We start from the raw sequence: 25,495 nt of genomic DNA on the forward strand, positions 1-25,495 counted from the left end.
TATATATATATATATATATATAAATGAAAAAAAAATATATATATATATATATATATATATATATATATATAAATGAAAATATAAAATGAAAATATAAAATGAATATATGTACGTGTGTGTGGTTAAATATACTTAATACTTACACACATACTATATTATGCAAAAAAATCACTTTTATTTTGTATGTGATTAATTGACATTTATCTTTGCCCAGCACGAATAAATATAAATATAAATATAAATATACATTTTTATAAAATGCACTTTAATATTTTTATAAGACACAGATATCCCATTAAATTTTATTAATTGTATCTTAAAGGGATACTCCAGCCAAATATAAAAATTACCCTTTGATGTACTTACCCTTAAGCAATCCGAGATACATGTCTATAATCTGTTTCGAGTTATTTTAGTAAATGTCCTTGCTCTTCCAAGCTTTATAATGGGAGAAAACTGGGATCAGGGAACAATTTCTGACTTTAAACAGCAAAAAAGTGTATTCATCCTTCACAGAGGTAATCCACATGGCACCAATAATTTAATAAAGGTCTTCTGTGGGTAATAAATAAGTTTTTTGTAAGATAAATATCCATATTTCAAACTTTATAACTTGTAACTATCTTCTGGTAACAGTGACATCTTGCACTCTTGTGAATCGCGTAAGTTTTAGCGTAGTAAATGTTGGTTGCCATGCGTACGTTGCGCATGTGAATCTCGTAAATCGAGTCTTAGATGCCGTTGTTACCAGAAACTAGTTATTACAGCTCATAAGTTTGAAATATGGATGTTTTTATTAATAAATCACATTGATTATCCGAAGAAAACCTTTATTTAACCGTTGGAGCTGTATGGATTACTTCTGTGAAGGATGGATGCACTTTTTTGGTGCATTTTTTTGGTAACCCTTTTTAAAGTCAAAAGTTGTTCCCTGATCCCTATTTTCTCCCATTATAGGATTGGAAAGCAAGGACATTTACTAAAATAACTCCAAATGGGTGATTCTCACGAAATCCATACTTCAAAGGTGTCCAGCATCAGATTTTTTAAAAAGCCCTTGAAGCCATTTTTTTTGCACATATAAGATTAAGGTCTAAAATTATCATTATCATTAAATATATGCATTTACAAACTCATGTTTCGGTAATGAGAACTAAAAAGTTGTCTAGGTACTATGACAAACAAAATTTCAACTTTTAGCTGGAGAGAAAAAATAAAAAACTGCTTACCTGGTAGCCATCTTGAGTGTCACAGTCAATTATGTCCCTTCCAATTTTTTTTTTAATTTTTGTTCCTCGAGGGCTTAAACAATGATTGAAAATTGTTGCGGAGGATGAGAATTTTTTTTGGACACATTTATATTCCTTATTATAATGTCTACATTTACCAATGATCACCAAATACCACATGTTTCTTTACTGTAAATGTTTATAGTATAACATGCACTGAAGCTTTTTATTTTATAGATTTTTTAGTTATAAATTTAAGAACCCAAATCCAGTCATGGACATGTTGCAGTAATGACAATTTTCCCCTTAAATGTGGAAAATACAACAAAATTGGTTGTATGATGTCATTTGAAATCATGTGCAAAATAGTACATGAAGAGATGTTTGTAACTGTATGCTTCTTATTTTGATACTCTTACTTTTTTTATCAAAATGTTTCATGACACCTCATAAGTCTAATTTCACGAGAATCACCCAAATGTGTTTGTTTGAAAGATTATTTTTGATTGCTTGAGAGTGAGTACATCATGGGGGAAAACTTTGATATTTGACTTGAGTATTGCTTTAAGACACCTGCATTCAGTTTCATTGCACTGTCTGTTTAGTTTGAAAACACTCGCAGGACCGTTCACATGGGATGTGTTTTGTGTTCAGAGTCATTTTGATGTGCAGTTATAGTTACCATGTTAAATTATTGTAGTTACCATGGTAAATTATCATAAGGGTTGATCTAGTGTGTCAAGTGAAAGCAGAGACGTATTTGTACTCTAAATGCTTTAGACACTCATTCAAGCTCTCTTGATCGGCCTTCCCTCTCATGGTGTCTGTGTTTTTACCCAATTAATGAACAGATGAGCAGCACTACTGCTCATTAGGGCAGTCAGACCGCACAAAAGGGCCACTGTTAATGTCGCGTGTGACATGTGTGCGCACATACACACACAATCTCACGAAAGAAGGGGTGTGCACTTCACTGTGCATGTGACAGACTAGCCATCTTCATCAGTTCATTAAAACCGACTTGCATTAAACCTTTCTAGATTACATTAATGAAGTCGTCTCTTACACGCAGGGAGGTGTGGTATATTGCATGCTATGGTTGTGCTGCCTGTCACCATTATTAAAATGTGTGATGTTGGAATAAGCACCGCTATATCAGAAGTAAACCTTAAATTATGTTTAAACACGAAATGAAGCGAAACGCGCAACTCTATTTATTTATTTTATTAAAAAGCAGCTATGGTCCGATTCACGATTTTACATTTCTTTTGGTGTGTAAGCGTGTATTAGTACATGTTAACGATATGCAAAAGATACAAACCCCAAAGTAAACGATGATGCGAGTTATCATCTCCAACGTAAATCTCTTTTTTTTTACTACAACAAACACACGGATTGTAGACAACAGTTTACTTCCTGGGATTGGTGATGTAGACAAGACCGACATTATCATAATTCCTCCCGCTTCAGACTCAGCCTGTAAGTGAACTCCTGTTAGCGTTGCATTGCGAGCGAATCTTTCAAACATGGTAAGGAGCGTCACATTTCCTGCTGACGTCAGAGGTATTCAGACCAATCACAATGTACAGATTAGCTGACCAATCAGGGACACAGAGGTTTTTAAATCCGTGCGTTTCAGGAAGAGAGTGAAATCTGACGCTTTAAAAATGTACGGTATGCGGAAAATAATGTGTTTCTTTAACCATAAACCACGCAAACACATTGTATTATACCAAATACACAAAATAACGTTGTTATTTAACAATGAAACAGGTGCCCTTTAAATATGTTGTTATATATTAACCGAATATTCTCGGCACGTATTATAAATTCTTCAAATACTTTCGCTTCAAATCTGCTTAATCCTGACACAAAGTTTGTTGGCAGAATCTGTTAAATGCCACAATGGATTTTCATTTTATATACTTTTTTATTATTATCGTTTATTACAGAAAAAAGAAAAATACACAACCTGGCTATAGGGTCAGTTAAAATGACAACACATTGTGTGAGATATTAAGAAAAGATTAAGAAAGGTGGTTTAACAAAGAAATTACACAATTTTAAATACAATACATATAATTGAAAACAATTAAAATAATTGAGAAAAATAAAAGAAGCTTAAACGTGGACTCAGTCTACATCCGATATTCAGCAAAGTCCTCTAAGTCCACGGAAGAGTTTTTATTGCTGTTAAAGGTGGTTTGCTAAATATATTAGGATATTGATCAGGAGTTTTTTTCAGAAGTGAAAGAAAGTCAAATTTGTTAAATACCAATGACATTAGTTTTTTTCTTTTCTCCATTTTTTTTATAGTAAAGTAGTATTTCCCCATACAGATGTGTAATGGAGATTTTAAAGCTGGGCCATTTTCTGTTAATCCCGAGTCCAGAGTTCGATAAGTCATGCTCACAGCTTTGCTCCCACCGGGTTACAACTGGCAGCTGTGCGCCGCTATTTAAAGATCAGACACACGGAGGGGGAATCCAAATGCAGAAGCAGAGATCTGAAGCCCACTCAAAACTACTGTAGCTTCAGTTCAGCCAAACATCTCCCAGACTTCAAGTGCCTATGGGCCCAGACAGATGAGCGTTCAAACCTGAACAACAAAAGACTGATGTCTGTAAGAGGATGACTGTTTATCTTGCGTATGAGATTGATCTCCAAGCACAATTTTTTGTAATAGGGACATGCTTTCTAAATTGTTCAGGCTGTATTGTTAAAGGTGGGGTGCACGCCAATGTTGACATTTGAAATCACCTAAACAAACACGCCCCTACCCCAATAGAATCTGGACCTTCTTTTGATAGACCCGCCCCACACATACGCAACCCAGGTAACAATGTTGGTTAGTAGACACGCCCCTTACTACTGATTGGCTACAAGTGTGTTTTGGTACTCGGCCGACTCCCTTTTCCAAAGCGTTTCTCAAAAATCGTGCCTTTAATGTTTTAAATAACTTTTGCAACATTGCATTCTGTGTACTATTATATAGGAATGGTTCTGAGATGTGCATAGAAAATAATTGATGATATCCCATAATGAATACATAACATTATTAGTGGAAGGCTTGGTGTCTCTCCATAGATCATTCTGTGCTGACGTCTGACCTGTTAAAGAAAAAATTCTGCTGGCACCCCATGTTCAGTGTGTCAGCAGATAAAAGGTGTGAAAATGAGTCTGGCACAGTAAATGTGATGTAAATAAGAGTACTTCCCCCCACCCCGCACTAACTAGATTTTTTTTTGTTAATTTGCGTTTTCCGAACCCATTAAGAAGACATTGCAGGCGGAAAGATAAGAACGCTTTGAATTAAGATGGGGTCTTTCATTATTATTCATAATCAGCTCAATTAAAAGTCATTAAAATCAGGCTATGGGCTTCTAGGTTCTATTACAGCTGTCAGTCTTCCTGCATGCTCATTACATATTATTGCTAAATAATTGGTGCTTTTCACCCCCCAAGACACACCAGTCCTATTTAGACGTCTAGAGGCTATAAAATCAGCTGTCATTTATTTTTATGTTCCTTGCGTTCATGGTTGCATTTATTTACTTTTGCATTCAATTGAACAGCGTATTGGTTTAAAAGTCTAAATGCTGAGGTAAATGTCTTTTATCAGAACCGTAGTTTTTTTTTAATTAACATGACTCCAGTTCCTTGCCAAGTTTCACTCAAGATTTAAACTCCGTTCTGGGGGAAGCACTTTATGAGATGGTGTGACATGGTTTTAATCAGTCCTGTGCACTGTGAGCACTGCATTTCCATTCATTAAAGTCGATCTCCAGGTTTATTGGCCTCAGTAATTACATCTCCCATCGTAACTGCTGCAGCAAAGGTCATAATCCATCATAAGATCATTATCTCCTAATCAGACTAAACTCACTTTACATGTTGATGTGAAAAGGTTATGTGCTCCGGCACTTGCCGTCGGTTTTACCTTACGTTTTGCGAGGTCCGGACGTCACGTGACTGTTCTGTTTACGCCACCATAGTGGCAGGCGGCGAGTACAGTTGGGAGCGAATATGAAATGAATGTCGCCAGCAAGAGTTTCGGGGGAAAAGAGTTCACTGCGCACTTTAATTCAAAAATGTGTACATCCAAAACTTAAAGGGGTCATAGCGTGAAAATCTGACTTTTTCCATATTTAAGTGCTATTGGGTTCTCAGTGCTTCTATCAACCCAGAAAACGTGAAAAAGATCAACCCAGTAACTTTGTTTCTTTAAACCATTTTCTGCAAGCTTGTGAAAAAGGTCGTTCAGATTTCGCCTGTTTTATGAGGTACGTAGCAAGGCCAATTAGAATAATACCGCCCCTTAATCTGCACTGTCCAACCACGTCACTGCAATTAAGTGCAGAGAGAAAAGATAATTGACAGCACAATTGAGTTTCAATTACAACAAACCACCATCATTGTGATCAGCGTTTGCATTTCATCAGCTCATTTGCATTTTAAAGGACACACCCAAAACAGCGCAAATTTGCTCAGGCTTACAAAGTGACAATTTTAACATGCTCTATTATATATAACATATATATTTTGAGCTAAAACTTCACAAATGCGCTCTAGAGACACCAAAGATTTATTTTACATCTTAAAAAAATCTCACAATATGACCCCTTTAACAGATGAAACATAACAGATCCCTATAATGCCTTTTAACATGTATCAGCCCAGTTATTTTCCACTATTAAACTATAAAATCCTTATAAAACATGTTGAAAGCTTAAAGGAATAGTCTACTCATTTTCAATATTAAAATATGTTATTACCTTAACTAAGAATTGTTGATACATCCCTCTATCATCTGTGTGCGTGCACGTAAGCGCTGGAGCGCGCTGCGACGCTTCGATAGCATTTAGCTTAGCCCCATTCATTCAATGGTACCATTTAGAGATAAAGTTAGAAGTGACCAAACACATCAACGTTTTTCCTATTTAAGACGAGTAGTTATACGAGCAAGTTTGGTGGTACAAAATAAAATGTAGCGCTTTTCTAAGCGGATTTAAAAGAGGAACTATATTGTATGGCGTAATAGCACTTTTGGGAGTACTTCGACTTGCCTGAAAAGTCCGCTCCCCTTCTCACTCTCATAATGGGAGAGGGAGGGTGTTACTGCGCCGAGTCAAAGTACTCCCAAAAGTGCTATTACGCCATACAATATAGTTACTCTTTTAAATCCACTTAGAAAAGCGCTACGTTTTATTTTGTACCACCAAACTTGCTCGTATAACTACTCGTTTTAAATAGGAAAAACGTTGATGTGTTTGGTCACTTCTAACTTTATCTCTAAATGGTACCATTGAATGAATGGGGCTAAGCTAAATGCTATCGAAGCGTCGCAGCGCGCTCCAGAGCTTACGTGCACGCACACAGATGATAGAGGGATGTATCGACAATTCTTAGTTAAGGTAATAACACAGTTTAATATTGAAAATGAGTAGACTATTCCTTTTAGGTTTGTGGGGTATAAACAGTCTGGTTATAAATTATTGTTCAACCACTATCGATACGAATGCTACAGCGCTCAAGCGTTTTACGATTGCCTGCCAAAAGGGCGGAGTTAAGGCTGTGTGACGTCAAATGCAGTATCTCTATATAAGCATTTATGTGTATTTGTAAAGAAACACATAATACCATGTTGACACACGTGGGTGTGCTTGCATAAGCACATTCGCAAATGCATTCAGACGCTGTTTTTGTAGTGTATTGCTTTTGACAGTTGAGATCATGCAAAACTCGATTTGCATGACAAACCTGGCAGCTTTTCCTTTCTTAAATATTTCACATGTGCTGATACGAATAAACAACATTTGAAAGCTGTTGAACCTTAAATGCTTCTTTTAATATAGATATTCAAACGCAAAACGTTTACGTAGTCATTTGTTGAATCTTAGGGGCTTCATTGCCCGCAATGGATAACTGTGAGTTTTTGCGAGTTTGTGCAATGTCATCACTGATGACTACTGCGTGTTTATGTGACTAAGCTTTACTTAGCCAAATCAAACAAATTACTCTTATGATTGGTCTCTTGAGCTTTGTACAAACGGCGTCACGTCAGGCATCTAGCAGCTTTCTCACAAACCTCCGGTAGGGCCGGCTGGTGATTTTTAACGTCTATGTTTAAACAGTCTGTAGGAGCCATTCACAAGATGTAAACGGTTTCACAACACACCTGCCTTTAAGATACTATCACAGGCCTTTGAAAATCCTGTCCTGTGGCAGTGTTTAGATGTTGGACTTTACTGTATGTCTTACTAGGAGAGTAATGCCTTAAAAAGGGATTTCAGGGTGTGATTTAGATCAGTAACAGATCATCCGACAGTGACTTTGAAGTTGGTGATATTGCCCAGGAAAGGCCAACGTTGGGTTAAAACATGCCAACAATGTACTTTAAAGTAGAGATCTTTGCTATTTAAGTTGTAGCCTAGGGAATCTCTTTTGTACTGTAGGAGTCATAGTCATTAAGTTATTAAATGTCATTACATGTAGAGAGTTGTGCGATACCACTCATTCTGAGATTTCAGGGTGAAGTGAACGCTGTGTAGAGACCACATCAGAATAGAAACAGAGCTAAAGATTTCTTTTCATTTTAAAAATAATGTGTGAAAAACAAGTGAGCGAAGACGAACAAGGGAGAGGGCAAGGAGGAAAAGGAAACGGAGGGACAGAGTGCTGCTGTTATTGTCTACTCAATCATTCAAGCCCTTATAGAGGTCATCAAAAAATTGTGGCCAGAATCAAAAGTGCCATAAGATTTTTGTGTCCAGGGTTTTGAATGCTGCTTGAAATTAAAACAGGAAAATGAGTTCCTGTTATGAATTAATCACCTATTCTGTTATTTGTATTTTGTCTGTAGAGCCGCATTCCCCCCTGTTCTAAGATCATTTGCTTTAAAACAAATTCATAATTTGTGTCATATTTTTCTTGTAATAGAGCAAAGAAAATAGTTATTTTTATATGTATAAACATTTAACTAAAGCTTAAAAGTACTCAATATCGTTGAAAAATGTAGAATTGGTAGGGGGTTGAGCACGGGTCCTTGCGGGACTAATCAAAAATGCATCATTGTTTTTACTTGTTTATAGAACAAGTTTTTTAAAAGGTCATTTTTTCTCTCATCTATTGCTTTTAAAATATGATAAATTGTCACATGTACACTTTTGGGCTGAACAACTGCTTCAGTGCTGCAGAACAGTGAGTGTATATGGATTTCCGTACTCCGAGCTGATTGAGTGTTGATATAATTACATCGAACATGGAGCTGAGATTTGTGGGAAATAATGTCTTTGTTGCCAACAACAGTCCCTGTGTGAGATATTACTTGAGCATGAAAAGGAAAGACTCTGAAAGGCTAATTATATGACTGTGCAGAATTAGCTCTCGAAGAGCCGATTCATCAACTCAATGATGTACACTTGCTGCACTGATCAGGGTTTATTTGCATAAACTGAGCATTTTGATCAAACTGTGATCTATTAATAGGGTATTTTGCACCCTCACAGATAACAGTGAGAAACACGAAAGTTTTTTTGTGTCGACTAAACCCTAATGCACGCTGTGCAATTTTCTTTCTGTCCTTTATGACAGTTGCTTGTCAGATTATGTGATATGACCCTGGTGAGATCATACTGTGCATCATCCACCGACTTTTATGTCAAAATATACAGAGTATACGAGTTCCTTCTCACAAGGCAGTCATTGCCAAGCTCATAAAGGGTCTAAGTGGTTTAAAAAAAACACCTTGGGCTGTTGTCAGGTTCATCATTCTCTCAGTGTGCTACATCTGGTGCTGTAGTTCAAGCCCCGGCTCTTTGTCTGAGTTTCTTTTACTTCTTAAGCCAAAGGTTCCTCGAGCTCGGTCCCTTATGTGCTCGGATTGAACAAAAGGCTTCTGAAAAAGCATCTGATTTCAGTTGTTGTCTTTCTGTAAGGGACACAGAGACGCTCGCTCGGGGAAAGAGAGCCGCCTTTGTGCTGCAGGAGGTAGCCAGGGACCGAGCAGTCCAAATGACCTGATTCTGCTTCCGCGCCTCTGGAACGAGTACAGATGAAAAACCGGCGCCTGCCCCGATACAGAGGCTTTAAGTTCCTCTTGTCTAACCATTCCCTCCTCCTTTTTTACACCTTCAGACACGCAGCGTGAAATTGCCAATAACGCAGCAGCTTGTTCGTGCGCACCGTGCCGACAGCAAGGGAGGGATTCATAGATGCAAGGAAAGTAGAAAAGGTGAAGTAACCAGAAAGTAAAGATTGATGGGTGGCACGGAGGGCGCCCCCTCTCGTGCATCACGCTCGGGTGGGCCGTCGAAAAACGCTGTTTGTGTTTGAATGCAGAATACGGAGAGAGAAAATGTCATGTTTATGTGGCTAGGTAATGAAAACGTGTCTGCCTCCTGAAAGGTTGACAGACAGGAAGCCTATTTCACTAGGTTTCAGCACATAGGGTCTGATTGGCATGTTGTTCACCTTGCCAGAAATAACGTGGCATATGCCAATGAGAAGACGAGATGACACATGCTCTGTCTCTAAACCCAATCTCTGTGTCACTGGCATATGCGCCTTGCCACTTGATGCCTGGGCCTTCTGATAAAATATCCACAATGCCAAAAGGCATTAGTCTGTGTCACAGCTATTTTTGGCATGATATGGCTGTCATTGTCTTTATTCTTAGAGCTAAGCTACACTTTAGACACCAAAGCAAAGAAGCAATATTGGACACCTCAATGAGATTTCAACAATATTCATAAACCTGTTGACACAGTCAAACTAAATCGGATTTGTAGCTAATTTTTTTGGGCTGATTTCAAATACAGAGTACCATTAGGGGGCATGTACACATTGTTTCCAATGAAAGCGCCACACTTTTGAAAAACACCTGCTGCTGATGGCTTTTGTTCTTGTTGAGTGCCAGGGCTCTGCTTTTTTCTGCGTTTACACTAAGCACCCAGAGTTGAAAAATGTGCAAGTTTTTTGTGAAACGCTCAGCTCGTCAATGTCAGTTTCTCTCAGCCGTCCAATTACAATGGAGTAGGGGCGGGATAGATATCACAGTATCACAAGTATCACAGCAATTAAAGTGCTTGGCTGAAAAATCGGCCACAGTTGGCATATGCTTGGCATTTCAGCCACGTTTGAATTCTTTGGTGTACACACCCCCTTAACTCTTTCCCCACCATTGACGAGTTATCTCGTCAATCAAGAGAAAACGCTTCCCTGCCAATGCCGAGTTTTTCCGGCTTTCCGCAATACTGCTATTATCTACCACTTCCTCAACTTTTACAACCCGGAAGCAACGCCTCACGTGAAAGAGAAAACTCAAGAACTAAAGATCGCTCTGCATCTGATCTCTATCAAAAGTCCTTTACAAAAATGGAATTATTTCAGCTTTTTGCTCAAAATTTTGTGCTTTTGAAGAAACCTACCCATATTTGAGAGGTGATAAAAAGAGAACTAATGAAGGTAGGATGAAACATGTTTTTTTTTTTTGTTGTTTGAAAGCAAGAGGGTCTGTTCTTTTATTTGATATATTGTATTTTTACACTGCAAAAAATGATTTTCAAGAAAAAAATCGTAGTATTTTTGTCTTGTTTTCAGTAAAAATATCAAAAAATTCTTATATTAAGATGCCTTTTCTTGATGAGCAAACCGACCCAAGAAAATAAGTCTAGTTTTTAGACCAAAAATATCAAATTTAAGTGATTTTGTGCATAAAACAAGCAAAAAAATCTGCCAATGGTGTAAGCAAAAAAATCTTTTCTTAAACACTAAATTCAAGAAAAATTCAAGAAAAATTTGCTTACCCCATTGGCAGATTTTTTTGCTTATTTTATGCACAAAATCACTTGAATTTGATATTTTTGGTCTAAAAACTAGACTTTATTATCTTGGGTCATTCGCTGATGAAGAAAATACATCTTAATTTAAGAATGTTTAGATATTTTGACTGAAAACAAGACAAAAATACTAAGAATTTTTGTCTTAAAAATAAAAATTTTCAGTGTATATATTCTAAGAAGAACATTTTCTGGAAGGCTTTAAACTTTTGTTAAAATCATGAAAAATGCTGCCACTGGCTGGCAACTTTTTTAAAAATAGCTGGCGGGGAAAGAGTTAATGATCAGTAATGCTATTCTCAGCAAGCAATTTTGAGTTTAAAAGATGTCTAACAGCCGTCTGAACACAGCCCAGACGTTTAGGCTAGAACAAAGCGAAAATTTGGGCTTTTAGTGAAAAATTTAAAAGACGTCTAACTAGGGCTGCATAACGATTAATTGCAACTAATCGTTTGCAGAAGAAAAGTTTTTGTTTACATCATACATGTGTGATTACTGTGTATAATATTACCTGTGTACATATTAATTTACACACATACATATATAATTTTAAGAAACAAATTTATAAATGTATTAAAGATTTATATTTATATATAATATAAATTAACGATTAGTTGCGATTAATCGCCATGCAGCCCTACGTCTAACTGTAGCCGAAAAATAAATGATGAAAAATAAATAAATCAAACAAAACACTTCGTAATCACTGTTCACTTTACTTACATCTCACAAGTTAATTTGGCAAAAAAGCATAGCATGATACCAAATTCAAGTTTGTTTTGGCTACTCATAGCCTCCTTATATTGGGTCTATAGCTACCCTAGTCGGTGAAATGATGGCTATTGCTTGCTGAAATATGAATCACATATAATATATTCAGTGTGCTGTAATTGTAAAGCCATTCGGGCAAATTTAGCCAAACCCGTACACACATTATTCTGTTTCCGTCAGTGATGTGATCTCTGCTGTTTTGGAGTTTCACACTTTTTGACCCATGTAAGCAGGATAAAGACTGCCGAAGGGCTTGATTGCGTCCGGGTGTTATTTTCATTTGCCTGTGTAAGCAGGTGCGCATGTAAAAGCAGGTTGCTGCTGTCTCAACAACCCGTGATGATTCATGGCCCCCAGTACGAACACAAGGCATCTGCAGAAAGACTAACACTGCAGAAAACAGATCTTTCATGTAGCTGCGCCTTTCTAACTAGAGCCGCGTGCTAGAAACGAGGACCATTAGTCTGGCCTCGCACAGCCGAGCCGTGCCGCATGCAGGCTTCAGCTGACAGCAGAACATTTCTAAAGGTCATATATCTGCAGAGAGAAGGAAAAAAACGTATACAAGTTTGAACATTTCCTTATTCACTCACTCACTCTCTCTCTCTCCTTCATTTCTCTATTTATTTTTCATTTCGACTTCTATTGAGTGCACCGAGAATTGAGTGTGGTGTTCTGCATCGATTCGCCCGATCACTCATAAACCGCCATTTTAGAGAGACGGCCCCCATCTTCCATTTGCTTAATGAAGGGTCTTGTATCTCCTGACCGCTGACAAATAGACGTTTGCTATATTGCATGTAAAGACCTGTCCGCTCGTGCCGACTGGTCACTTGATTGATCGCGTCTCTCTCCGAGGTTGGCCCGATCCGCTCCTCCGGGGAGTAAAATCGCTACGGATTTGTCTCTTAGACCACAATGGATTTTCAAACAATGATGGGCTCTGAGGACAGACATCATTAGCCAGGGTCCATTGTTATTAAGATAAACACAGCCTGAAATGTAATTCAAGTCTCATCAGGGGAGTATGTACATTATTTCTGTGCATACAAAGAGTTTGTGATTGATGATGTACACCCAGATGCTTCCTCTCATGACCTGGGCATCGCGCAGTTTTGCCCTTTACCCACATCGTCACGGGGGGCCGAACTGTGGCTCGTGCCTCAGGGCAAAATGCAATTCAAGCTGTCTCATATTTCATGATTTTAGAGGGAGAATATGCCATTAAAAACTGAAATATTAATGGTAATAAACTTGAGACACCTGTTATTGGCCAATCTTTAAGAACCAAATTGGACCTTTTAAAGTGGCTGACATTGTTTGGCTCAAAAGTATTGTGTCATGAAATAACAGCAACCAATTTAACTTTATTTCTAGTGAAACAATATATTTAATCCTAAAAAAGTCTTTCTTAAAGGGCAGGTATAACATTTTTATATTATTAAAGGAAAACACCACAATTTTTCAATATTTTACAACGTTCTTACCTCAACTTAGACAAATTAATGCATATCTATCTTTTATCAATGCATGCACTTCATCTTTGTACGGCGCGTCGTGCATGTGTTAGCATTTAGCCCAGCCCATTCATTCCTTAGGATCCAAACAGGGATAAATTTAGAAGCCACCAAACACTTTCATGTTTTCCCTATTTAAAGACTGTTATATGAGTAGTTACACGAGGAAGTATGATGGCACAAAATAAAATGTGGTGATTTTTTTAAGTGGATAAAAAATGAGAACTATATTGTATGGCGGGAGAGCACTTAGTTTGCAGCGCTTCGACCTCGGCTTTTAAATTCATCCCTGTTTGGATCCTAAGGAATGAATGGGGCTAGGCTAAATGCTAACACATTCAAGATGCGCTGTACAAAGATTAAGTGCACGCATTGAAAAAAGATGGGCATGTATAAATGTATCAAGTTGAGGTAATAACATAGTAAAATATTGAAAAACTGTGTTTTCCTTTTAAAAGGATAGTTCACCCCAGAATGAAAAATGTACTCACCTTCAAGTTGTTACAAACCTGTATAAAGTTATTTGTGCACAAAGGAAGATATTTGCCGGAATCAAGCCGGAAACAGGAGCACCATTGACTTCCATAGTATTTTTCTTTCCTACTATGGAAGTCAATGGTGCTCAAAACAGTTGGGTTACAAACATTGCTCAAATATCTTCTTTTGTACGGAGCCCTTAAGGGGACATGGAGCAAAAGTAAAATAAAGTGAAACTTTCGTGTGCACACGTGAAACTATCGTGCGTGCACGTGAAACTATCGCGTGCGCACGTGAAACTATCGAGTTTAGTTTTGCGTGCTCATGTGAAACTTGCGTGCTCATGTGAGACTTTTGCGTGCTCACGTGGAACTTTTGTGTGCTCACGTGAAACTTTTGCGTGCTCACGTGAAACTTTTGCGTGCTCACGTGAAACTTTTGCGTGCTCACGTGAAACTTTTGCGTGCTCACGTGAAACTTTTGCGTGCTCACGTGAAACTTTCGTGCGCGCACGTGAAACTTTCGCGTGTGCACGTGAAAGTATTGCTTTAGATTTTTTCTCCAATGTCATCTTAGGGGCTGGGTATTCGGTACAGAACAAATAAATTTAAACAGGTTTGTAACAACATGGGGATGAGTAAATTATGACACTTTTTTTATTATTTTTATTTTGTACTTATCTTATTTACTTATCTAGTTATCTTATTTTACTTTGTAAAGATCTTTGGTCTTATTGTGTACAATTTCTTATTGCTAAATATTCCATAGTAAGTAGGGTCAGAGTTTAATTTCATGTCATTAAATTATTTTTATTATACGGCTCATTGGAATGCTTGATTCTGATTGGCCAGTTGCAACATTTCCAGGTTTTTTATTCCCAGATAACAACCGCTCACACACGGTAACTCAGATGCTGCAAATCATTTTGACGGGTACAGTTTAATATTAAACAAAAATAAAATATAAATATTTAAGTAACAGATATGACATATTTACAAATGATTAAACTAAATAGTGTGTTTGTGACATTTAAACGTCTTAACTTAAAACCAAAAGTAAATGGGTTTTCATTGCGAAAGGTCTGCATTCGGTAAAAATTAGCAAATAAAATATTTCAAATCAATATTTAATGTTCCTTAATGTTAATGTTATGAGGTAAATAGCCATGTAATAAGCAGTATAATGTACAGGCAGCCGGTTGTTATTGCGAATTAACCCCCCTCAGTCGTTTTGTGTTGGGGGTCTTGAAAGTTTGTGGCTTATTTCTGCGATAACAACCTATTTGCCTATACATTAACCCCTACTTATAAATGTGACCTTGCCTGTGAAAACCCAGCAAAAGTAATTTTCGTTTTCTTCATAAAATCATCCTAAATAACGTAAAGAACATTGTGTGAAAAAATAACCTCAATATCCTTAACACTGACTGAGGAAGGCCATGTCAAAGATTAAAATAATGTGAAATGCATGCACATCAAACTTTGATGCTTGTTATTTCTTAACAAGATTATGAGACTTCAGCATGCATTTCACAGACAAGGCCACAAATGTGTAAATTCCTTAAAAGGTTTTAATAAACATAAGATATCTGCACAGAATAACATTCATACGGCATATCAGTCTTTGTCCGAGGAGACAGTCGTGAATGAATAAAAGGCCTTGAGCGTATCATATTTGGCAGCGCTTGAAAATTGTTATGGGTTTCATGCCCTGAACAAATCAAAGCCTTGGGCATCATTAATCACTATTTCGACTTGTTTGACACTTTGTCCTGAGGTCTGCACGGCTGTTTCAATGAACGCCGTGGTGTCCAAATCCCTCACTGCAGACTGAAATATGGAAGCATTACAAAATTATTATTTCTTTATCAGAAGCCGTATATCACTTCATTGCGGTTGACATCCGCGACTTTCCCGCCATATGTCATGTGTCACAAAGTCACACCGCTTTACCTAAAATGCCACCTTTTTAGACGCTTTAACTTGAAATGATGAATGCATTCACACCTATATCAGATAATCCTCATCACCCCATTTCAAATATGAGTGCTAAATAGATGTAAATAGTGACAATGATGTATGTGCTGTGAAGCTGCGTTCAAATGGTATGGTAGACGTGTATTTACCGACGGGCGGTCTTTGTTTCTGCTAAATTAAACATTTATTGTCTCTCTCTGTTGTTAGCTCCTTACCATTGATGACAACTTCTGTGGTCTGGATATGAACGCCCCACTCGGCGTCTCTGAGATGGTACGTGGGATTCCTCTGTTTTCGGAGTCCAAGGACAAGATGATGTCTGTTATCGCCTACGTGTACAAGAACCACTCTCTGGCTTTTGTGGGCACCAAAGGTGGCCGCCTGAAAAAGGTAAGACCATTGTTTTCTCTCAGGAGCGACTTGAAATGGCAACGGATCCCTTGTTCTTTTCTTTGAGAGCGATCTATTGTGGTAACCTTTTAAAAACCATACGAGATCCAGCAGGTCATGTTTGGTAATTGCTTACATCAGGAATTAATATGAAGGCAGCATGACGCATGAAAAAATCAAAGGTGGTCTGCTACACTCTTCCCTGTAAGAACATTACATCCAGCGGGTGTGTAGAGAGTAACATTTGGTAAATGGTGCCGTGAATGGCGGGCAGAAAGGATCACGGGAATCCCTACGCAGGCGGAGACTGTCGGGGGTAATTGGATGATGTGGTGCAGAAGCTTTCGGCCTGGTACCCTCTCCTCTGACTGAGCCTTTGTGGAGCCGTGTCTGAGACGAATCCGAGGGCCGGCCAGACATCGCATAGTGCAGAAAATAACATTAAAATATAGGGAGGGGAAAACAGACAGAGAGGAAGAGAGAACGACAGTATCATTCTTCTCAAGTGCTAAACCTCCAGGGTATCGACATTACAGGTGGACAAATCTTTGCCAAAAGGCAGAATTCCAATTTTGAAGCATTATTGTTATTGTGGCACCTGGTGGATATAGCAGTGGATGAGAACTCCAGTCAGTTTTCCAAAAATCCATTTCTGTTGAAGGTAGAGGAAACTGTTGCATCTAAAGACCTGTTTACACCTAATATTAAGATGCGTTTTAGTCGATCGGATTACAAGTGGACAACGGCAAGTACAGATGTAAATGTCCGCTTTCGACCACATTCAGAAGTAGTTGAAAAGACATTCGACTGGATTGCTTTTGTGGTGTAGACGCTCATGTGGACTAGCAAAGATCTGCTTAATTTAAAACAGTGGTTCTCAAACTGGGGGTCGTGGCCCACAGGGAGGCTGCGAGATGGTGCCAGGGGGTCCCAGTTTTATGACATTTTATAAAATACATAAATTTATCATTTTTTCTGTATAATCAGAAAATTAGGCTACTAACCAACAGCAATATGTTGTATAATTTAATGTTTGTTTAATAAATAAAAAAATTTCATAATTTTTTTAATGGGGGCTGTGAAGGTGCACTGAAAAAAATAATGATTCATTCAATTTACTTAATATTTTAATTTAAGTGGTTGCAATCAATTTATTTAAGCTACATTTAAACAAAACAATAAGAAAAATAAAATAAAAAAATAAAAAACTTTAAATATAGCTTAAATAAATTGCAACCACTTACCTTAAAAAAATGTATAAATTTTTTTTCCAGTGGTTGAGAACCACTGCTTTAGAAACCTGTTGTCATGCCTTTACATGCAAATCACTCAACCGGCGATGCAGAACTCTACATTTACATGGGATTTGGAGATTGTTTAGGTTTCTCGCAGACAGTGACCGCCTATAGTACATATATTCATTCAAAAAGCTAGTGGGAAACTGTCTTAAGCTATGCTGTTGTGTTTCTTCTCATGTCTGCAGAACCTGTAAATGTAAAATGAGCTTTTATTTTCACATTTCTCTGCCAACCGACTTTTAGGCATTACTTTGCGCTTCACATTGTAACAATTATCTTTCACCTGCGGAGACATGCGCACATAAAGAAAAATGCGAGAAAGCTGGTTAAGGTGTTTACGTGCACTGCAAAATTAGGGTAATGGGCTAAAAACTACATGTGCAGATCGTTTTTTGCTTATGACGTTTATTAGCTTTTCCCGATTTAAGAAAACCGCTTTATGCTTGACCACACACATTATCAGTTTATTTAGCATAATTTGCGTATGGTTGTGCAAGTAAACGCACTGAATGTTTCTTCATCGGTCTTGACTACTAGCCAGTCCTTCCAGAATAACGTGAATTTTGTTGTGATTGTTGCGGGCCTAAATCCTTGATCTTGCAGATGTGATGGAATATGCAGGATATTTATGCAATATCATGCAATCAAATTGCGGGAACTTCAAATTGCGGGAACTTGCAAAAATTGCGGGAACTTGCAAAAATTGCGGGAACTTGCAAAAACTGTTTACCGCTTTTGCAGCTTTTCAATGATGTTACGTCATATAATCATGTCACTACATAACATTCCCATGGCAACAGGGTACATGGCTCCGCTTGTGTGAAGTAAATGCAAAATGTTTCAACTTTCTGCTGTGATATATGTGATTTTTGCTACGAAAATGCTGGGATTACGAAATCATGCAAGCCCTGCATATTTTGCGCCCGGAAATCTGCAATTTATGCAGCGAAAGTGCGGCGTATTTGAAAAATGCGGCCCCCACATGAATATGTGGACTTTAGCTGATTATGCTTTAAATCATGCGATCGCTTAATCGCGTTTTTCTGGAGAGACTGACTAGCGCAAACTCAATGTTCAGTGCGATCTTTAGGCTATCATTGCTAAAACGAAGCGGTGCTCCACATCTCAGTTGTTTTCATTTAGTCAGCATGTGAAAGTTGTGCTAGCTTATTTTATCAATTGCTCCGAAATATCTGAGAAGCAAAGAATATCTTTACAAACAACACACTGAGATAATATTAGTGCACATCAGCTTAAACCCTGCTAGTGCTTTAATGACTCGCCCATAGACCTTCCCTTCAAAGTTATCAGGACAGAAGCGGTCAAAAGAGACAAGTTTCCAGGTGTGAACAGGAATGTGTGTCCCCTTGTGATTCGATCGATCAAAACGCATGGTTATAACTGGTGTAAACGGAGGCTAAGAAAAGTTAAATGTATCTTCTTTTGTTGGAGAATATGATACAGGCAGAAAATAGCAATAGTTACAAATAAAGTCCAAAATATCGCTAGGGAGCAGACAGGCAACACAATGACGGTCTTTTTTTGGCCAGAAGGACTAACATAACCACACACACATAGACTCGCACACAAACCTTTTACTTGCCATTTCGGTGATTGCAGATCTCTGCGGAAAAACAGCATCGATGATGTCACCGTTGACTTTTAGACAAAACGAGAAACACGCGTCTCACAGTCATTAATCAATGAAAACGAGTTTATTACCATCCCTAATGGATAGTGAATTATAGACTGCCATCACGTCACATTTAAGAAATTGTTTACTAGCGGAGGAGCTTGTCAAAAGACGTAAATGTTATTCGTTGCATCTCTGACTCTCTGTTTATAAGACCATTGAGATTGCTTAGCTAGTAACGGTGATGCTTACAAAATCCTACAGTAGATGATGTAGGCCAGGTATAAATTAATTTTCAAGAGCCGATGAAGATGACGTAATAGACAGTCAATATTTATTATCTCTGTATACTGTGCATTTAAAACCTGTGTGAATGTTGGTATTAGGATTACTTAGGTGAACATGAAAGCTGAATCCCCGCCAGGCATTTATTTTAAACTTAAAGAAGGATAATCCAGGGTTTACAGCGTTTATGGCTACGCTCCTCCAACTGTAGTTAGCATCCTTCATTTGATTGACTCGGAGAGGAGGCGCAACGGCAGAATTTTCGCTGCAGCCAAACCCTAGAGAGAAGCAGTAAACAAGTTTTTAACCCTCTTGAGAAAACCACACAGACATATTTCTATGCACACACAAACACGGCTGTCAGTAGAAAACTGAACAAAAAACGTTACGTTTGCTGCAGCAGTTGTTCGGCACCCTGGCACTGTGATGAACCTCCACACCAGATGTGGTTCTGGGACTCTGAAAGCTTTTTATCACCTCCTACTTTATCTTTCTGCCTCCGTCTATCTGTTCATCCATCCCTCTTTCTCTCAAACCAACTGTGTCTCTTTTTTATCCCTCACCATCCTGTGTATCCCCCTTTCCCCACAATCTTGTGATTTCAAGCTGTCATTTTTTACAACTTTCTGCTTGGTGCAAATGATGTATGTGCACACATGAACTTCAAATGTTAAAGCTAGCGGGAAACCAGTGGTTGATTTTTATGAGTTTGAGGGTGTCATAAAAAAATGGTGAAAGTATATTTAATTTTGCAATTGTGAATGTTGACTGTATAGTGAAGAAAAAATACAATAAAGTTAAAGTCTACTCATCTCCCGTAATCACTGTTGAGCTAGTTACTCAAAAAGTTTATAGGGCTAGATTTACTAACAGCGTCCAACCATCATTTTGGCGTTATATAAAGAGTGTTGGGATTTACTAAAGACGCGCAGTGGATAATTAGCGTTAAAACAGTGTGGTCTATTTTTGCGACTGACCTTATTGCAAATGCATTTTTAGGAGTTTCCCTTCCAGATGCAAAATTTATGGGATTATTTAAATGATTCACACAACGCGATTTACTAATGTTTACGCGTGTGATTTGCGCTATTATTTAACGCTGAAAAAATCATGTCTTAAATCATTTTGCGCTTGAGATGGCTGCAATTGTTGCTTCTTTTTGTTCAATTGTTGGGATTTTTTTAACAAATAACAGTTTATTTGGAATGCCAAAAAAAACATATTAAATAAAATATTGTTTGCCAAGCTATGTTATTATTATTATTATTATTTTTTTTTGCTGTGAGGAAATAAAAGAGGAGTCACTAGTAGAAGTCACACAATAGCAGGTGTTTGAAAACTTCTTGTAACCCTTCATTTTTTGACCTCCGGTTCTTTTCAATGTACTTCGTTGGGATTTCACACCCTGAATTTTCAGCTTAGATTTCCATGATACTAAACTCATGCGCATTCAGGTGTTAGTAGATCACCTGTAGCACTGCTTATTTGTGCTGCTCTTAGTAAATTGCGTTTGTCACTATGGAAATCAGCTGTTGGCGCCTGTGTTATTTAATTTGTGCCTTTTTAGTAAAATATGCAGATATTACCACTCCCATCTGCGCTTTTTTGGAATTACGCTCTTTCGCTAATTTGCCCCATGTAGTCAATCTGGCTTTTATTGTATTTCTCTCATTACTAGCTACTCATTTCAAAGGTAATATTATTACTTTACTTATTACTCCCAGCCAACAGTAATTAGTTACACTACTAGTTACATTCCTTTTCCGTTACACACCAAAAATTGCTAATTGCATAATGTTTGTAGTCTGTGAATCCATAAAAATTGTCTCAAACTATTTTTTAAACAACTTTTGTAACTTAATGGCTATTTCCAGTGCACTTATGTATTGCTGTTCTTGTGTTGCTATAATTGCCGAATAGTCATTAGCTTCCCCATCGTAGTAGATTTTGCAGACGTGTAGTTTTCCACACACCTAGCGCATGGACAAATGCGACCCTCATCGCTGATGCAGATTATTGAAATGATTCGAGAGAGCCGGAGCCACTGGAGCAAAGGATTAAGTGTTGAAATTTAATGATGAAATATGCTGCAGGACAGCGTGCTATATATGTAGGGAAAAGTGTGTGTCCTTGTGCATATGTGAATAGTCTTGTATGGGTTGAGCAATTTTGTATCTCGTGTGTGTCTGTGTGTGTGTCCTTGTATACAACATTTTTATCACACTCTCTGCAGCTGCTTATGCCAAACCCCAAAGGAAAACGCTGTGGTTTTTACTCGGGCCATTCTGCAGAGAAACAGAACAGCCCTATAGAGAGACAGTGTGAGGGTACACAACTCATTTGTGAGAGACATTTAAACACACGTGTCCTCAATACGTCTGCAATGACAGCCAGACTTAGGCCTCTTCCTGTGCTTATGAATATATGGGAGCGTTGCCATGGCAGCCATGCTGCTCTTGCAAACATGTCAACAGCTTTACTTATCAGAAAAGAGACGCTTCCTGTTAGGTGACCACACCCAAAACCGTTTGTTTTCGGTTTGACTATTTACTTGATACTTATAGCCGTATTTAGTGGTTTTTGATATAGCAAGCTTTAGTAATACAGTTGTAGGCAGTTGTAGCCTAGTTGTTAAAGTGTCGGGCTTGTAATCCGGGAGTTGGCGGTTTAAGGCTCACGACAGGTGGGTTGCGACTGTGGTGCCATTGGGCAATCACCTTAACCCCATTTGCTCCACGAGTACAGCAGTGATAGCTGCCCACTGCTCTGGGTGTGTGTGTGTGTGTGTGTGTTCACTATTCACTGGATGGGTTAAATGCACGCTAAGAAATACGCTAGGTATTAAACCCGGTGTGCTACCTCAGATTGCCTTTTTTTAAAGTTATGTATTTGGGCCATTTTGTTTTTTAAAATTGGCCATTTTTGCCTTTATTTAAAGAGAGGACAGAAAAGTACAGGGAGGAGAGAGGGGTATGGGATGAGCAAATGACCACGAGCCGGGAATCAAACTCGGGTCGCCGAAAGTGCGAAAGCACCACATGTCGGAGCGCTGCCCACTACACCATTGGCTCCGACTTTGGGCCATTTTTTGCCTTTATTTATTACATGATGATAGGAAAGGACAGGAAAGTATAGAGTGTGGAGAGGGGTATGGGATCGGCAAAGGATCAAGAGCCGGGATTCGGACTCGGGTTGCCGAAAGTGCGTATGTCGGGGCACTGCCCACTACACCATCGGCTCTGACCAGTCTTTCACTTTTTAATATTTGTCAAAAATATACAATAAATAATGATCAGCTGTCATTCAAAATTGGTCATGTTCGCCGCAATAATATATATTTTTTATTTTGCAAAATGTGACCCTGGACCACAAAACGATTCTGAATAAATAAGCTTTACATTGATGTATGGTTTGTTAGGATTTGGCTGAGATACAACTATTTGAAAACCTGGAATCTGATGCTACGTACACACCAAACGCGTAGCATTGCGTTGCTCGCTGTAGATTACTCGCGGGATTTAACTTTGTGTCATGCGACTTTTTCGCTTGAATTGAATATTTTCTACTTGCTCGAAGGCGTGTTTAAGGCAAATAGCGCATGTTTTCGCAGCAATCGCGCCACCCAATTTGCGTTATTCGCCCCGTTTGCCTTGACTTTGTATGTAATCTACTCACGCAAATCGTTGAATTCGCGTTTGGTGTGTATGCCCCATGAGTGTGCAAAAAATAAAAATAATCAGAAAATTGCCTTTCAAGTTGTCCAATTTAAGTCTTTAGCAATATATTTTAATATTTTTACGGTAGGAAATTTACTAAATATTTTTACGAAATATGATCTTTAATAAAAACAATTGGCAATTTTTTATTTTATTTTGACCCATACAATGTAATGTTTGCTATTGCTTAGGGGTGTAACGATTAACTGTGCAAATGCGCATTTTCTCAATTAATGAATTTTAATGAATTACGTTGAAACCCCGGCACATCCCAAAGCCAGGGGGCGCTCTCGTGCAGAAAATTCCTTTGTGCCACAGAAGTAGTAGTATTACGAACGCTATTCCAGGAAATGTCTACAGGAATATTTATATCGCTGTTCTTCAAATAGTTTCAGGTATTTTGATGAAAATAAAGAATATTTTGGATTATTTTTATTTAACGAGTGTTGCTTTTTTAAATGCACGTTATAAACGACTCCGACTCATAATGATTTTAGATTGCAGTGTTTCCGCTATATACATTCTACCGTGGCGGCCCGCCATGCCTAAAACATCCCCGCCACGCCTGCGGTTGTGGATAGAAGGGATACAGCAAACGAAATCTCGCTGGATGGCCACTGTTTTATCCTAGTCCTTTAACCAAACCCAACTCTAAACACAAAATTTCACACGATTGTAGGATATATTTGTATCTCATTTAGCCAGAGCCGCTGTTTTCATCCTAATAATCCTACTTCCAAATCTAATCCTTAACTTTTCGGCATTTGCTGTATCCCTTCTAGACAAAACCCACGGCGGCAGCTCGCAAAAAAGCTACAGAAATGTCCGCCCTGCCAGACTGGCTGTCTTAGAAATAAATTCCTTTCTGGATTCGCGTTGTTAACTCATTTATAAATAAATCTCCTAAAGTATCATAATTTCTTCCATGGGTTTAGTTTAATGAACAAATAGATTTAAATCAACAGAGGATGATAAGGCTACGTCTCTGTTTTGAGAAATAATAATAAAATAAATAAGCCTTTACGAAATATGTTACACACTTAAATAATAATTAAATTGACAAAACGAATAAAAAAGTATTTGAGTTTCTGTTTTTTTGTGACGCGCTGACCAAAGCAGAAGAAAGCACGTCATGTTTTTAATGATTTTAAATAAGCACAAAGTTTTCTCCTTATTGTGAGTTTACACAAATAAAAATACATAATTTGAAGTTTCGAATATTGTTTTACTTTTATCTTTATGACTATAAATTTAGGGTAATTAAGGGTGCAAGGTCATCACGCATTTGATGTTCACCGGCGCATATACACGGACGCAGCGCAGGGCTGCGATAAAAGACATTATTAAACTTTCGATTTAACATATTACGAGTTTTTTGGACATTCATTTGGAATCACTGTACTCATATTATCAACTTATCTAGTCATTAGTTATTCAGAATATAGGCTATAAGCGCAGTAGCGCGCTGCTGACCGCAGCTGTCAATCAATCTTCTGTGCTTTAGATCGACACTCGGTTTCACATTAAATGATATGATATTTGTCCAAAAACAAAAGGCTAAATACTGAATACTACTTATATGCGACTGCAAGACATTAATAGTCGAATCTGTTTGTAAGGAAACTTGCATTATTCCCGTGGAAGAGAAGAACGTTGGTAATAGAAACTTGAGGCAGACGGTGAGACTGTTTTATCTGTTTTCAGACGAAACAGCAGGGTCGAGGTACCCGCGGATGAACCGCATAATATTTGATGTAACGGGTGTAATAATAGGCTTTTCGCGCGTCATTTGCGTTGTAGATGCAGGTCGGGACTCAATAGACAAGAGTAAAATGCGGGTCTAACATCCGAGACCAAAATTCGACTCGTTTTTAAATGGTCCCGTGCTTTGTGTTTAAGATCTGTCTGAAGACCGTTAAAGGTTTCTATTCAACGGCGCGATTTGCGGTGTGACCGGCTCGGGGTCTTTATGTCAAATGGTCCGGGTGTGAAATAAAATTGCTGCTGATGGATGTTCGGTCAATCACAGCGGTGCGGATTATCAAACAGGACTGTGCGTGAGTTTGCAACAGCTCTGTAACGCTAAACACGAGCACAACTTGCAATGCACACTACATTAAAACTACAATGAAATATCCGAACTACGTACGTAGCTATGTAACGTTTTTTAAGGAAATACATTTTAGATCAAACATAGAAAAGCAATATGCTATAAATATAAGGAAAAGTAAATGACCGCATGAAAATGATAAAAAAAATACATGTTAGTTTACTGTAGCCTATATTCTACTTAAAAAAAATGTACATTTATAATCATCATGGGCGCCCCCTGCCGCCACAGCTGAAAAAAATCCTAGAGGAAAC

The 25,495-nt window shown here is 38.0% G+C and overlaps 1 protein-coding gene across 2 annotated transcripts in view; it reads left to right on the forward strand.

Moving 5' to 3' along the window:
• plxna4 (plexin A4) overlaps nucleotides 1–25,495 on the forward strand; it is a 289,939-nt gene that overhangs the window by 28,463 nt on the left and 235,981 nt on the right. For both annotated transcript variants that reach the window (XM_073868431.1, XM_055191382.2), the window contains exon 3: nucleotides 16,017–16,199. In XM_073868431.1, coding sequence (XP_073724532.1) covers nucleotides 16,017–16,199 — 183 coding nt within the window. The remainder of the gene's footprint in view (nucleotides 1–16,016; nucleotides 16,200–25,495) is intronic.

The sequence above is a fragment of the Misgurnus anguillicaudatus genome, chromosome 1 (assembly GCF_027580225.2).
Source record: "Misgurnus anguillicaudatus chromosome 1, ASM2758022v2, whole genome shotgun sequence".
NCBI classification, from domain to species: Eukaryota; Metazoa; Chordata; class Actinopteri; order Cypriniformes; family Cobitidae; genus Misgurnus; species Misgurnus anguillicaudatus.